This window comes from Dendrobates tinctorius, unplaced genomic scaffold (genome assembly GCF_039654945.1).
Source record: "Dendrobates tinctorius isolate UK_male_01 unplaced genomic scaffold, ASM3965494v1 ptg000035l, whole genome shotgun sequence".
NCBI lineage: Eukaryota > Metazoa > Chordata > Amphibia > Anura > Dendrobatidae > Dendrobates > Dendrobates tinctorius.
Window position 1 is genome coordinate 16,257,257 of NW_027361703.1, and position 15,089 is coordinate 16,272,345.

The window sequence follows — 15,089 nt, forward strand, 5'->3', positions numbered from 1 at the left end:
GGTTTTATATTTAATATTAAATATAGAATACATTTTCTGCGTAGTACATCAAACTATTTGTTAACATATCATTCAGTTATTTCTTTTTCATTCGTCCGGTCACATGTCCCACAAAAGATTTAATTCAGCTCGCATTACTTTAATTAGCTATTCCATGCTATTTGAAAATTCATGGTGTAATTCTCATCAGTTAGGTCAGAGGTCTCAAACACACGGCCCGCGGACCACATGCTGCCCTTGAGGCAGGCATCTGTGGCCCGAGGTGCACCATATGTCTCACTCCTTGAGGCAGGTGGAAGGCGCGCATTCAGGAGCGTGCGATGGCTGTTCTGTGTGCACATAACCTGGGATGAGGTCACAGTAGGGGGAGGATTCAGGGGTCACATGATCAGGGCCCTCAGTGTATGCAGGACTCTGCTGTGCTGGTTGTCATGGTGCTGGATGAAAGTAAGTTTATGTGTGGGGTCAGGAGGGGTTTACAGGGTGGATGTAGCAGAGCAGTGTGTGTGTACAGCGGAGCTGTGTGTGTATGAAGTGTATGGAGCAGGGTGCACGGAGAGAAGCCATGTGTGTACGAGGTGTACAGAGCAGAGCCGTGTGTGCATGAGGTGGACGGAGCGGAGCTGTGTGTGTACGAGATGTATTAGGCTACTTTCACACATCAGTTTTTTGCCGTCAGGCAGGATCCGGCTATTTTTTAGAAAAAACGGATCCGGCATAAATTTTGGAGAACTGTTGAAACGGATCCGTTTTTCTGCCGGATCCGTCTTGCAGGTTATATCTGTTTCCTGGGGGCTGGCCAATTGGATCTGAGCATGCGCAGACTTAAAAAAACGGATCCGGTGGCTGGATCCGTCTTTTTCTGGATCCGGCGCATTCCGGCGCCCGTAGACTTTCATTGTGGCAAAAAGCCGGAAGCGTCGGATCCGGCGCTTCCGGCTTTTTTGCCGGAGACAAAAAACGTTACAGTAGCCGTTTTTTCCAGACGCCGGAATGAGACAAGTAGCCGGATCCGGCAAAAAACGGATGAAACGCAATGCCATCCGGCGCGATCCGGCGCTAATGCAAGTCAATGGGGAAAAACTGGATCCGGCATTGCATTTCGCCGGATCCGGTTTTACAGAAAAAAGCCGGATCGCGCCTGATGGCGAAAAACTGATGTGTGAAAAAGGCCTTAAGTTTGAAAGAAATGTGGCCCACCAGCTCAAATATTTTTTTTATGTGCGGCCCATTTACTCTGCCGAGTTTGAGACCTCTGAGTTAGGTCATCTGAGAACACTTGACCTCCTGAGAAATATGTGGCTTGATGGTTTCCTTAGGGGATCAAACATCTCAGTCACCAAAACTGCCAGTATGACGAAACTGCATGGACTGTACCACTGAAGTTCTCCAGAGTAACGACCCAACAAAGTTCCAATCACAGATAACGATGGTGACTGCACAGCTTCTGTCATACAATTATAATGCGCAGGAGATCACAGTTCAGCCTCCCTGACTGTACATTCATAATATATTTGCTTAATCAGGAGTACTGTATATAGAGAGGAGGGTAATCACTGTGAAATCACAGCAGGCAAGGGATCAAAGCTGTCTTTGTCATCTTAGACTGATGCATCATAGAACTGAAAGTATATCATATATAACAGAAGAGCAGAGTGTGATAAACAATCAGGTGATGGCTACAGGAATGGAAAATAAATATTGGACTGCTTATTTAAGTACAAATATTTATGTTATTATTTTTATAAAATATTCAGCACAAATACATAACTGTTTACCAGGGGGCTTGTAAAAGATACTGGCCCCAATTTATCATTTGCGTTTTTGTTATCGTCAGGGGGAATAGAGTGAAATTGTGCCAAATTCTGCAACTTTTTAAGAAGTTACAATTGACGAATCAGGCAAAAACATCACTAAACTCCTCCCACGAAGAGGAAAAAAAGTTGGGCACATACAAGCAGTTTATAAAACTTCAGATAAGGTGCAAATAGAATAATAAAGAAAAAAAAAAGGCACCAAACACAGGAAAATAAACAAAATACAGGCTCAAAGGCAATGATGAGTCACGGCCATTACCGTATGTTTATTTTATAGCACACATGCAGAAAGCTGCATAATGTAAAGTTAATCTCCAGGCAGAATGTATTGTGAATTTTCCTTCTACTACACAAAGAGATATTAAAAGAAAAATAGCATGGATTATGCTAGAAACTCTTCTTATAAGAAGAAGGGCATACTTTTAGCAATCTTATTTCTCTAAAGAAGGGGTGGCTACCCTTATGTCCCCGGGCCATTTACGGCCCTCATTAACCTGTTATCGGGCCCCTGGGTAGAATCCTGGGGACTGCAGTATTTGGGCCGGTAGCTGTATTTTGACAGCCATAGGCCCTTTAATCTTATTGTTCTGTGGGCATGTGGCCAACGTCAGTATGTACTTTGTGGGCGGTGTTCGTGGGCGATTTGTATGGCCCCCAAAGTATGGTATAAATATTCAAATGGCCCTTAGCAGAAAAAAGAATTCCCCACCCTTGCTCTAATGAATGTAAGATTTTAACCAGAGGTATTATATTTTATGAACAGAGGGTAAAGGGAGCTAAAAAGGCTTGTGCATAACTTGTTCTACATAAAAAGCACACAAATGGATTATTTCATCAAATCTCACTCAATTGATTGAGTTGCAATACAGCCTATGGATAATACTGGAGCTATTTATTGGGAATAAAATAATCTTACCACATAAAGCTGTTTCCACATTGTGCCCCAATCTCGTAACGTAGAAGTCATTTCTGTAATAACCGCATCCTCAGTAGGAACGACCAATTCAAATTGGCTGAGAAAAGAACACAATTCAAATTGGCTGAGAAAAGAACACAGAATATTATGGCTGAGAACTAAAGCCGCTTTGTCCAGTCTCCAGTGCTGTCCTATCCAAGAGGGATATGTAGCAGAGCAGGAGATGCTGAGCTCAGAGATGAATCACTTTCTATCATGTCATTCAGTAATGTCTTTATGAACATAAGGTAAAATGAAGCCATGACTCCTAGAAGAAGCCTACAAGTGCTGTATCTGGCCCCCCGTGCCGAGCGATTCACAGCTCTAAATATTTACTTATTCAAGAAAAGTGGTCAATCATTCAGTGTGGACATGGCAAACGTGGCTCAAAGCCCCTTTTCTCACCATCCTGGCAGCATTTTATCAACTTTTTACACTGAAATAATCACATTTTAGAAAACTTTATATCCCTGAGCTCAGTGGCTTCTCTTTTATGATATGCCGCACACAGGTAGCATAGGAGAACTTACACATCAGCTTTACACATATATTGGAATATTCAAGAAGGCAACAAAGGCGTTTACAGCAGGTTTCTCCGTTACATTTTGTTTACAGCAGCTTTCTCCTGAACTAACTTTTCAACTAGTAAGTGAAAACCCAAAAAATTAAATGAAATGTCGTAAGTGTTTCTCTTGTATACATACAGCTTCCTATCACATACGGTATATACCATCAGCCTAAACTTATAGACAACCTTTAAACTAGGTTTATGCTGCCCCATCTCTGAGTTGTGTAAAGTATGGGCAAAGACCCTTATTCTTTTACACTATGTCAATTATTGGTCTCGTTGCCTAGTTTGGATACTATCGCTGTTCTACCTGCTGCAGCCAATGGTGTAACAACCTCGTTCGTCGCTGCGACCGGGCCCAAAGAGTGAGGAGCCTGTGTTGCCAGCAAATATTTCAGCTGTCCTCAGATGGACATTCAGTGCACAGACCCATCAGGTCCATTTGCCGCAATACATGCTGCTGGCCAATCCGAGGCTAGCAGCTGATGTCAGCTGGTATGTGACCAGGGGCGCGTGGCAGTGACATTATGTGCTCCCGTCACCTGCACGCCGAAGTCAGCTGCCGGCTTCAGAAGATCCTACCCCAATGTGTAGTAGGTGCAATTGTTATAATTTTAGACAACACCTCCAATTCAAAATGTAGTCTAGTTCTTCAGATTCATTATTTTGCCTACCTCATGTAGGACATTGCAGTAGCTTAGGTGTCATGGTTATGAGCACTAACAACTGCTGTCATAATATAAGTGGTTGTAACCATGGATACCTAATCTACTGCAATGTCCTGCCTGAGGTAAGCAACTTAACAAATCTGAAGAACTATACTAAATTTCTCATTGGAGGTATTTGCTAATATTAATATTACACTTACCACATGCTGGGATAGGATCTTGGAGATGGGAATGCCGCTTCAAAATTACAGTTTTTGTGATAATACATTTATATACCTACTGGTGTGAAGAAAACATGGATTTTTGTGATAAACTCAACGTAAAATCCTTTTCTCCGCGACGCTCATTGGGGGCATACTGTGGTGTATGCTTCTGCCGCTAGGAGGCTGACACTAAGTGAAAAAAAAAAAGGGGTTAGCTCCTCCTCTGCCGTATACACCCTCGCCCCCATTGCGGGCGGAACTCCGTTTGGTGCCAAAGCAGTAGGAGGACAACAAAATCAGCCTTAATACAGGTACAACATATCAAAAAATAAAACACCACCCTTATATCAAATAAGTAAACGCATATTAATTAAATAAAACAAGAGCCAACTGGCTAATAGGGTGGGTGCTGTGTCCCCCAATGAGCGTCTCGGAGAAAAGGATTTTACGGTGAGTTTATCACAAAAATCCATGTTTCTCCTTCACCTCATTGGGGGACACAGATACTGTGGGACGTACTAAAAAACAGTCCCTGGGTGGGAGATTGACTCACCGATCCAAGCAACATGCACCTCTTGTTTAAAGGTGCGCCACCGCTGCTTGGAGAATCCTTCCACCCAGGCTCGCATCCGCCGAGGCCTGAGTGTAGATATTATAATGTTTGGTAAATGTGTGCAGGCTGGACCAGGTTGCTGCCTTGCAAACCTGTTCTGTCGAAGCCTGGAGCCGAAGTGCCCAAGAGGCGCCCACTGCCCGAGTAGAGTGCGATCGGATCCCTGCTGGAATCGGCGCGCCTCTAATGTGGTAGGACTCCTGAATAGTCAATCAAATCCATCTGGCTATGGTCGATATTGAGGCAGCGAGTCCCTTCCTGCGCCCTTCGGGGAGCACGAACAGTGTGTCCGTCTGACGAAAGGGCGCCGTCCTCGACACGTACCACCGGAGGGCTCTTACCAGGTCTAACGTGTGAAGAGCCTTTTCCACACGGTGCACCGGTGCTGGACAAAAAGAAGGCAAAACAACATCTTCATTAATGTGAAGAGAGGACACGGACCTTCGGCAGAAAAGGAGGGGCTGGTCTGAGCACCACCTTATCCCTACGGAAAGTGAGAAACGGAGCTCGGCAGGATAGGGCCGCCAGCTCTGAAACCCGCCTGATAGAAGTGATGGCCACTAGGAACACCACTTTCCAGGAAAGGTACCTCAAAGAGATATCGTGAAGTGGTTCAAATGGAGCTTCCTGCAGAACACTTACGAACCAGGTTAAGGTCCCAGACGTCCATAGCCGCCTTATAGGGAGGTACCAAATGGGAGACTCCCTGGATGAAAGTCTTCACCTGCAAATTGGTAGCAATTCTGCGCTGGAACAGTACGGATAAGGCCGATATTTGTCTCCTGAGGGAACTTGGGGCCAAGTCCGAGTCTAGGCCCGACTGGAGAAAGGCCAAGATGTTAGGAATCGAGAATCTTAGTGGAGAAACACTCCAGACTCGGCACCAAGCAAAGAACACCTTCCAGGTGTAGTGGTAAATTCGTGCTGAAGCAGGCTTCCGGGCGCTAACCATTGTAACGACCACCTTGCTCCCAAACCCTGCCTGGGTTAGAATCCAAGATTCAACGGCCATGCCGTCAAATACAGGGCCCCTGAGTTCGGGTGGCAAATCGGCCCTTGAGAAAGCAGATCAGCCGCCAAGGAACGTCAGCGAGTAGCCGCATTAGATCTGCGTACCACGCTCGACGGGGCCAGTCCGGGGCCAGCAGAATCGCCGGAACCCCTTCCGTCTTGATCCTCTTGACTCTCGGGAGCAGTGGCAGCGGGGGAAATAGATATGGGAGACGGAACTGGTTCCATGGCAGAACCAACGTATCCACAGCAATTGCTTGCAGGTTCCTGGCCCGAGCGACATATGTGGGCACCTTGGCGCTCACTCTGGACGCCATCAGGTCCACATCCGGAGTTCCCCACAGCTGACAAATCTGCTGGAAGACCTCGGGATGTAGTGACCACTCTCCAGACGCAAGACCCTGCTGAGAAAGTCTGCCACCCAGTTTTCCACGCCCGGGATGTGGACTGCCGAAATCACCGAGTGGTTTGCCTCGGCCCACTGAAGAACGAGTCCCACCTCGCGCATAGTTGCTCTGCTGCAGGTGCCCCCTTGGTGATTTATGTTAGACACCGCCGTGGCATTGTCCGATTGGATCCAGATGGGGCGGCCTGCTAAGAAAAGATGAAACTGCCGCAGAGCCAGACGAATTGCTGGTATCTACAATAAATTGATCGGGAGGCGTGCCTCCTGTGGCGACAACCGTCCCTGGGTCGTGTGGTGGCGAAACACCGCTCCTCAGCCGAGGAGACTGGCGTCGGTTGTTATCACCAACCAATGGTCTGGGGGGGGCAGTCGGCATCGCCGATCGAGCATGAAAGGATTCTTGTCCCAGGCTGACAAGAGAGTGTGCTGCAGGGGGCGAAAATGGAACTGAGCCAACGGTATCGCTTCCATCGCTGCCACCATACTTCCTAGAATCCTCATCCCGAAACGAATGGTATGAGGGACTGGTTGGCGAACAGTCCGAACACCCTGTTGGAGCGCTAGGGCTTTTTCCTGAGGGAGAATTACCAACCCTCGGCAAGTGTCGAAGATCATTCCTAAGAAGGAAATCCTCTGAGCTGGCACAAGGGATGACTTCTTCGCATTGACCAACCACCCTAAGCGGGCAAGAGTATCTAGCGTGATATTGACAAATTCCTCACATGCCCGTATTGAAGGGCCCTTGACCAATAGGTCGTTCAAGTAAGGCAAGACAACTATGCCTCAAGAATGCAGTATGGCCATGACAATTGCCTTAACCTTTGTGAACACTCTGTGAGCAGTGGCTAGCCTGAAGGGTAGCGCAACGAACTGAAAATGTCGACCGTTGATGGCGAAGCTTAGGAACCTCTGATGAAGAGGAAAAATGGGAATATGCAGATATGCGTCCTGGATGTCGATCAAGGCCAAGTATTCTTCCTGCTCCATGGTCGATATGACTGAACGAAGGGACTCCATCCGGAAATGCCTGATCCTGATGAATTTGTTCAGAAACTTCAAGTCCAAAACAGGTCTGACAGACCCGTCCTTTTTGGGAACTGTAAACAGGTTGGAATAGAAGCCCTGAGCTCTTTCGTGTTCTGGTACAGGAACAATGACCCTGTTGTGCTGGAGCGATTCGATGGCTCCTAATAGAGCCCTTGCCTGGGCATCCACCCTGGGAAGACGAGAACTAAAAAATGGTCTTGGAGGGTACCTGACAAATTCTATTTTGCAACCTGAGGTCACCAACTCCTTTACCCATGCGTCACGTGCGACACTGAACCAGACATGGTGAAACCAGAGTAGGTGGCCGCCCACCCTGCTGGTGTCATCTGGTAAAAGCCTCGAGTCATTTGGCTGACGATCTTTGGGATCTGGATCCCCTCGATCTGGGCTGTTGAGCACGCATTCTCCCCAATGGGTTGGCTCTATATGAGACCTGCCGCTCCCTATCCTGGTTGCGGCGGCCTGAAGCGGCGGAGTTGGCCACTGTGGTCCACCTAGGGTTGCGAAAGGCCCGAAAACATGACTGAAAAAGGGTGGCGAAAAGGTGGTGTGACCTTTTGCTGAGGGAGAAAACCGCTCTTTCCTCCTGTGGAGTCGGAGATGAGTTGATCCAACTTCTCTCCGAAAAGACGGCAGCACTGATAAGGCAGTGAAGTCAAAGACTTCTTGGAAGTAGAATTGGCCTGCCATGTCCTTAACCATAGAGCTCTTCTGATAGAAATAGCGACAGCAAGTGCCGATCAATTGCCCACATCCAAAGATACATTGATTACGTAGTCTCCGGCCATCGCCATCTGACTCGCGATCTCCGATATCTCTGCAGGTAGATCTTGCTCCTGCGCGACCTTGTTTAACGATTCTGACCATGAGATCATAGCCTTGGCTACCCAAGTTGCTGCGAACGAGGGAGCGAGTGCTGACCCTGACACTTCATATACTGAGCGAGCTAGGCTCTCTATGAGGCGATCCATGGGATCCTTAATAGAGGAAACACTAGGTATTAATAACAGGGTTTTAGTGGCTAGGCGCAAAACCGGTGGATCCACCATCGGAGATTCCGTCCAATTTTTACGGAGGTCCGGGGCAAACGGATACCTTGCTTCGAGTGCCTTTTGGCCCGAGAAACGCCTGTCTGGTCATTCTCTGTGTCGCTGCAGTATGTCCTCAAACTTGGGGTGAGAGGAAAAAATTCTGTGCGGCAGCTTTACTCGTTTAAATGCCACCTTATGCCTCGTAACCGCTGCGGGATCTTCCTCAATCCCCAAGGTCTGATTGACGGCTTCTATGAGGCTGTCCACTGTTTCACGTGACCCTGGAGTGTCCAGGTCAAGGGGCTCATCTGAGTCGAAATTTGAGGTTTGCTCGCTATCAACCACTGGTGACGGGGAGCGAGAAGCAGAGCTTACGGATGCCAGGGCACCGGATGGACTGAGCAACACAGCGTGGATTCGTTTTCCCCGGGTCTGCCTGGAATGAGAGCGGCCTCTGCAGGCCGGAGGCTCGTGTGAGGTGGAGGTTCCCTGTAAGGTCGGCGAGCCATTGTCCCTGCCCCTATCTGGGGACTCGATTGCCCTCGTAAGCGACGCCATGGACTGTGACAGTGATAGGGCCCACTCCGGGGGGTTCGGCACATTGGTCGCGGTTGCAGGGGAGGGCTCCTGAGCTCGTTCAGACTCGCAGGCTTCGTATAATCGCTTGCTCTGCGCCCGCGGAAATGCAGCCTGACAAGAGATGCATGCAGAATAAAAAAAGTGTGCGTCCTTGTTTTTTCGGACATGCTGTATCTGTCCGCTGCTGGGGAGGGGGGGAAGGAGGTAGCACCTCGTTTTTTCCTGTAGCGTGGCCTCTCGGGCAGCATTTACCCCAGTCCTGCGCCCCCACTCCTGGATGCCTCCACATCCAAAATCGTGCACCACCAGCTGTGGGGCGGGCTGCCAGCATATGAACCGCTCCAGGGGTGGTACTTCCGGCTCTGCGGCCTAGCTGCGCTCCGAAGCCGGGGACTAAATTTATTCACTGCCACCCAGTGCGGGGCGGGCCTCCGGAAGTGACGCGCAGCCCAGAGGCGGAACTTCCGGCCACAGCCTAGCTCTGGCTAAAGCCGCAGCCTCAATTTTATCCCCTGCCCAACGGGGAGGGGGGCGCGGACTTCCATGGCGCCGTTTACTGGCGCGGGCTGCTGCTGCTGCCACGCCGCCTGACGATGCCGCCACGCTCAGCCCTGAATGGCCGGTGGCCTCCCAGCTAAGGGCTCCAGCCCCGATCTTTGCAGGAGCCCTCCCAGGCCCTCTCCTCACCGACGATCCTCTTCAGCTTCCTGAGCTCAGGTATGTGAGGGGGCCTCAAAAAAATAGGACGGTGCAGGCACCCTAGCTCCGTCTAACCCCTTCAGGGGGTGAGGAGAGGGACCGTCCGCCACCTTGCAGCACCGCAGTCTCAGCATTGGTGGAGCAGTGGGGGCCGCATGGACTAGTCTCGTGCCTCGTACAGCCCATGGTTTCAATACCTATGGGTGGTCAGGGCTAAGTCTGGCATTGTGTCCCACGATGCGGGAGAGGATACGTGGAGGCGACACTCGCACGTGCTCGCCCGTTGTTGGTTTGGGGAAATCGGACCCTTTCAATAGGATCCGTTGCCCCTGTCTAATCTTCATGGGAAAAAGAAAAAAGTCTGGACAAAAAAAACAGACGTGTGCCTCCATGGACACCAAGTAAAAAACGGAGTTCCGCCCGCAATGGGGGCGAGGGTGTATATGGCGGAGGAGGAGCTAACCTCTTTTTTTCCACTTAGTGTCAGCCTCCTAGCGGCAGAAGCATACACCACAGTATCTGTGTCCCCCAATGAGGCGAAGGAGAAATTAAAACAATTCAGTAGTAAAAAGATTTTGGAACATTTTGTGTCCTCTTGCCTTGATAAGCTACAGAAAGTAGACAATTTGCAATTTTCCTGAGCTACAGGAGATAACATGAACTTTGAATGGAGAGAGGTTAGAGTAATGCGGGGGCAGGTGTGACTCAGACATGCTCCACTTGGATGGAAGGAAGACAAACACTGCTCTAACCACAATATCTAGACGCGAAGATTTAAACAAAGTTTAATAATTCTAAGAGGTTAAATGTAAGAATAGACAGAAAATGACTTACCCCTTGTTTTTCACAGAAGCATTCTTTAAGTGTACATAACTTGAAGGAAAGACACCCTGGGAAAAGAATATTAAAAAGGACTAAATTAGAACAAAAACAACGTATGGGATGCTGTATTCTGCATCAAGCTGTATAATAATAATAATAATCCCTGCACAGTGGAAGTCAATACACATCGCTATAAAATACGAGTGGTTCCATTTCAGAGTGCAGACCTCCCATTTACAGTAAGCAGGCTATCCAGAAATGAGAAATGTGTGTACATTAAAATGTGTCGGAAATAATAAACTTGATCAGATATGCATTTTTAGGAAATCAGCAGAACTTGATATATAACTAAACTGTGTACTTTTTGTAAATGTCTTTTGGTTAGAAGCATCCCAAGAAAATAAGCTGATCATATAATGTACTGACCCCTAGCAATTAGCTGTGGTCTGCAGGGAGAAACCAGCTGCACCTGCCACAAGGGAGAGGGAATGGCACAGAATGAAATCAATGATTTGTGTAATGCGATGAAAAAGAGCGACACTTAGAGGGTTTCCTAAGCCAGATATCATATTATTTATATAGCACCATTGATTCCATGGTGCTGTACATGAGAAGGGGTTACATACAAATTACAGATATCACTTACAGTAAACAAACTAACAATCACAGACTGATATAGAGGGGAGAGGACCCTGACCTTTCGGGCTTACATTCTACAGGATGGTGGGGAAGAGTACACTACTCTAAATGGGGGAACCTTAATATGAGAATACCTAAAAATAAATGAGTTTAAACAAGGCGCTATATGATATATTTATATGAGCATCAAATGTGCAAACTTATATGGAATAGAAGATTAATATTAATGTCACAGCACATAACATGGCTTATTTCACATGTAAGTACAATAAAGCCTTAGAATAAGCCATTGTCCAAGAATTTTAACTATGATTCTGGATGTAAAGAACTTCTCAATATAACTGTGAGCAGAAATTAGGGGCCCTCACTTTGAGTAGACAGTGTCATGAGAACACAAAAGACCCTTTTAGATGGTCGAATATCGGACAATGAGTGTTGCAGGAATGCTTGTTCCCAACTATCAACCTATCTAAACTGAACAATAAACAAACGACAAATGAGAAAAACACTGGTTAGTTGGGCAGAATGATTATTGAGATCGTTATTAAACGTCATTGTTGTCAGCAGCATATTGCTCTCTGTAAAAGGAAGAGCTGCTGGTGACAAGATATTCTGTGTGCAGTATGATCGTATAAATGATCATTAAATGATCATTCTGTATACCCAGAATTCGGGTCAGCTTGGCTAATAACGCCATTATATGATCGGTTTGAATATAACAACCATGCCATGTAAAACCATCATTAGGCCTGATCTATGCAACTTCAAAACATAACATCTATTTATCAAGGCTGGTGACTCACAGTGAGGTTAATTAAAGAACATTTAACTAATTAGCACTTATGATCCTCACTATCTATTCACAACCATATATTTTACCTAATAAACTGGTGGGAAGGTGTAGACGTCTAAGTCTAGAATTAAAGGTCCCTCAACACATTAGATTCATGCCAGCCAATTATCTAATATTGCTAATATTGTTATGAACCAACGAAGGGTAGGTGTCTGGAACGCCGCACTGTACTTGCTCACTGAGCCAGTGCGCGTGTCCTGAGTACAAAAACAGTGCTCAAAGGTACCTGTGGAGCGGGGCAGCAGCGGTGAAGATGCGTGCTTCAGACTAACAGGGCCTGAAGCACGTGACTGCTGGGGGCGTGGCCTAAGCTCCACAGAGCTAGGAGCTGAAGGAAAACTCCTAGAAAGGTAACTGCGGGACAAGTTACCAAGGGGCATAACCAGATTAAGCCGGGGTCAAAGCACGAGAAAGCACAACAATACCAACGGGATAGACAGAACGGATAGTCAGGACGTAACAATAGATCAGAAAACCAGAACGGGCAATAGACGGTACAACAGGGACAAACTGTAATGGAGTAACGATAGCCAAGCTAGGAGGTCAGAACCGGAGAAGACAAAAGTATCAAAACGTGAGACAGAGAACAGAGTGAGGGGACAGACCGGGTCATACATGGAAATCAAACAAGCAATGCAGTATACAAGCACACCAGGGGTCAGACACACAGCCAGAATAACAGCATAGCTGACAGGGAATCCTAGTCTGGAGTGAGTATAAATACCCCTCCCAGATCCAAAGAGGCTGGCAAAGTTAACCCTGTGAGAACAGGACATTAACCATGTCCTAACCATGACAGTACCCCCCTCCTAATGGGGGGCCACTGGACCCCCAGGTTTCTCAGGGTATCTGGCATGAAAAGCCCGCACCAGTCGATCAGCATGCACCGAACTGGCCGGAACCCATGACCGATCCTCAACAGAAAATCCCTTCCAATGAATAAGGTTCTGAAGTCTCCGGCGCACTCACCGTGAATCAATGATGCGCCCTACCTCGTACTCCAGTTGACCCTCTACCAACACTGGTGGAGCCACAGATGAGGGATCTTCTCTAACTGTCCCCACAGGTTTTAATAGGGACCTGTGGAAGACATTAGATATTTTGAAGGAGGTGGGCAACTGTAATCTGTATGCCACCGGGTTGATCACCTCTATAATCTTGTATGGGCCAATAAATTTTGGGCCCAACTTCATAGAGGGTATTTTAAGTTTGATGTTACGGGTGGACAACCAGACTTTTTCCCCCACTGTTAACGCAGGACCCAACCTCCTCCTCCTGTCCGCAAAATGTTTGTACTTCGTACTTCTTCTGGGCTTTGGAGATGTTCCCCTGCACCTCCCTCCAGAGGGTTTTTAACTGTTGTACCATCCCCTTGGCACCAGGGCAATCCCAATCCATACGGGAAAATTCCCCAAACTGCGGAACAAACCCATAATTGACCTGAAAGGGAGACTTTCCGGTAGACTGATTAATACGACAGTTGAATGCAAATTCTGCCATGGGCAATACCTCACACCAGTCTTCCTGTCTGGAGGAGGCCAGGCATCTCAGAATCTGCTCCAACGACTGGTTGGTGCGTTCAGTCTGTCCGTTGGATTCTGGGTGATAGGCAGAGGAGAATGACAACGTGACCCCCAACTTCATACAAAACGCTCTCCAAAACCTGGCCACAAATTGCACACTCTTGTCCGACATCATGTTCACGGGCACTCCATGCAATCAAACAATGTGCTGTACAAACAAGCGGGCCAAGGTTTCAGCAGATGGTAACACAGGTAATGGCACAAAGTGGGCTTGCTTAGAAAATCTATCAACCACTACCAATACCACTGAGTTGCCCTTGGAAGATGGAAGATTAGTGATAAATACCTATCCGGAATTGGCAAAGGCACCAATTCCCCGGCCAGCCGGACCTGAGAGCTTTTAGAGCGCGCGCACACCCCACAAGTATTTACAAATACCCATCAGTATCAGTACCCATAGAGGGCCACCAAAAACCCCTAGCTACTGCCCCCCGGGTAGCTGCAATACCAGGGTGTGCACTTAACACAGAATCATGAAATTCTTGAAGGAGTGTGAGACGGAATTGTTCGGGTACAAACAATTTACCTGGGGTTTATTCCTGGGAGCTTGCGCTTGTGCTTCCAGAATCTCTCTCTGTAACTCAGAGGAGATTTCGGCTACAACCACTCCCGGTTGAAGAATGGAGGAAGGAGGTTCTGGAGGGGACACAGAATCAAAACTTCGGGATAAGGCATCCGCCTTTACATTTTTAGACCCTGGTCGGAACGTGATGGTAAAATGAAATCGAGAAAAATAAGTGCCCACCGAGCCTGTCTGGGGGTCAATCTCTTAGCAGACTCGATACAGGCCAGGTTTTTATGATCAGTGATAACCGTAAGGGGATGAGCGGCCCTCTCCAAAAAATGCCTCCATTCTTCGAAGGCCAATTTAACCGTTAACAATTCCCTGTTACCAACATCATAGTTTCTCTCGGCCGAAGAGAACTTCTTAGAGAAAAAGGCACAGGGTTTGAGGTCAGGGTAGAGGGGCTCTGTGACAATACTGCCCCCACCCCCACCTCCAAAGCGTCGATCTCGACGATAAAAGGTCTTGAAGATTCGGGTTGTACCAACACAGGGGCTGTGGTAAAACAATTCTTTAATGTAAGGAAGGAATTTTTGCGGCCACGGACGAATTTTTTACATCTGCCCCTTTAAGAGTGAGGTCCGTCAAGGTTTTCACCACCTGCGAGAACCCTTTAATGAACTTCATATAATAATTAGAGAAGCCCAGAAATTGCTGCAACCCCTTCAGGTCATGAGGCTGCACCCAATCGGTAATGGCTTGAACCGTCCCTGGATCCATGCGGAATCCCTCCCCATATTCAATTACACCCAGAAAAGACAGTTCTTGCATAAAGAATGAGCACTTCTCCAGATTAGCATACAAATGGTTCTCCCGGAGTCTCATAAGAACCGTATGTAAATGGTGTAAGTGTGACTGACTATCCTCAGAGTATATCAAGATGTCATCCAAGTAGATGACTACATAACGCCCAATCAAGTCAGAAAAAAACATTAATTAAGTTCTGAAAAACAGCAGAAGTGTTAGTGAGGCCGAAGGGCATAACCAGGTTTTCAAACAGCCCCTCAGTTGTCAGGAACGCTGTTTTCCA

The 15,089-nt window shown here is 47.4% G+C and overlaps 1 protein-coding gene across 5 annotated transcripts in view; it reads right to left on the reverse strand.

Moving 5' to 3' along the window:
- DOCK4 (dedicator of cytokinesis 4) overlaps positions 1-15,089 on the reverse strand; it is a 505,372-nt gene that overhangs the window by 339,090 nt on the left and 151,193 nt on the right. For all 5 annotated transcript variants that reach the window (XM_073573298.1, XM_073573297.1, XM_073573296.1 and 2 more), the window contains exons 4-5: positions 10,432-10,487; positions 2,734-2,830 (exon numbers count right to left, since the gene is read on the reverse strand). In XM_073573298.1, coding sequence (XP_073429399.1) covers positions 2,734-2,830; positions 10,432-10,487 — 153 coding nt within the window. The remainder of the gene's footprint in view (positions 1-2,733; positions 2,831-10,431; positions 10,488-15,089) is intronic.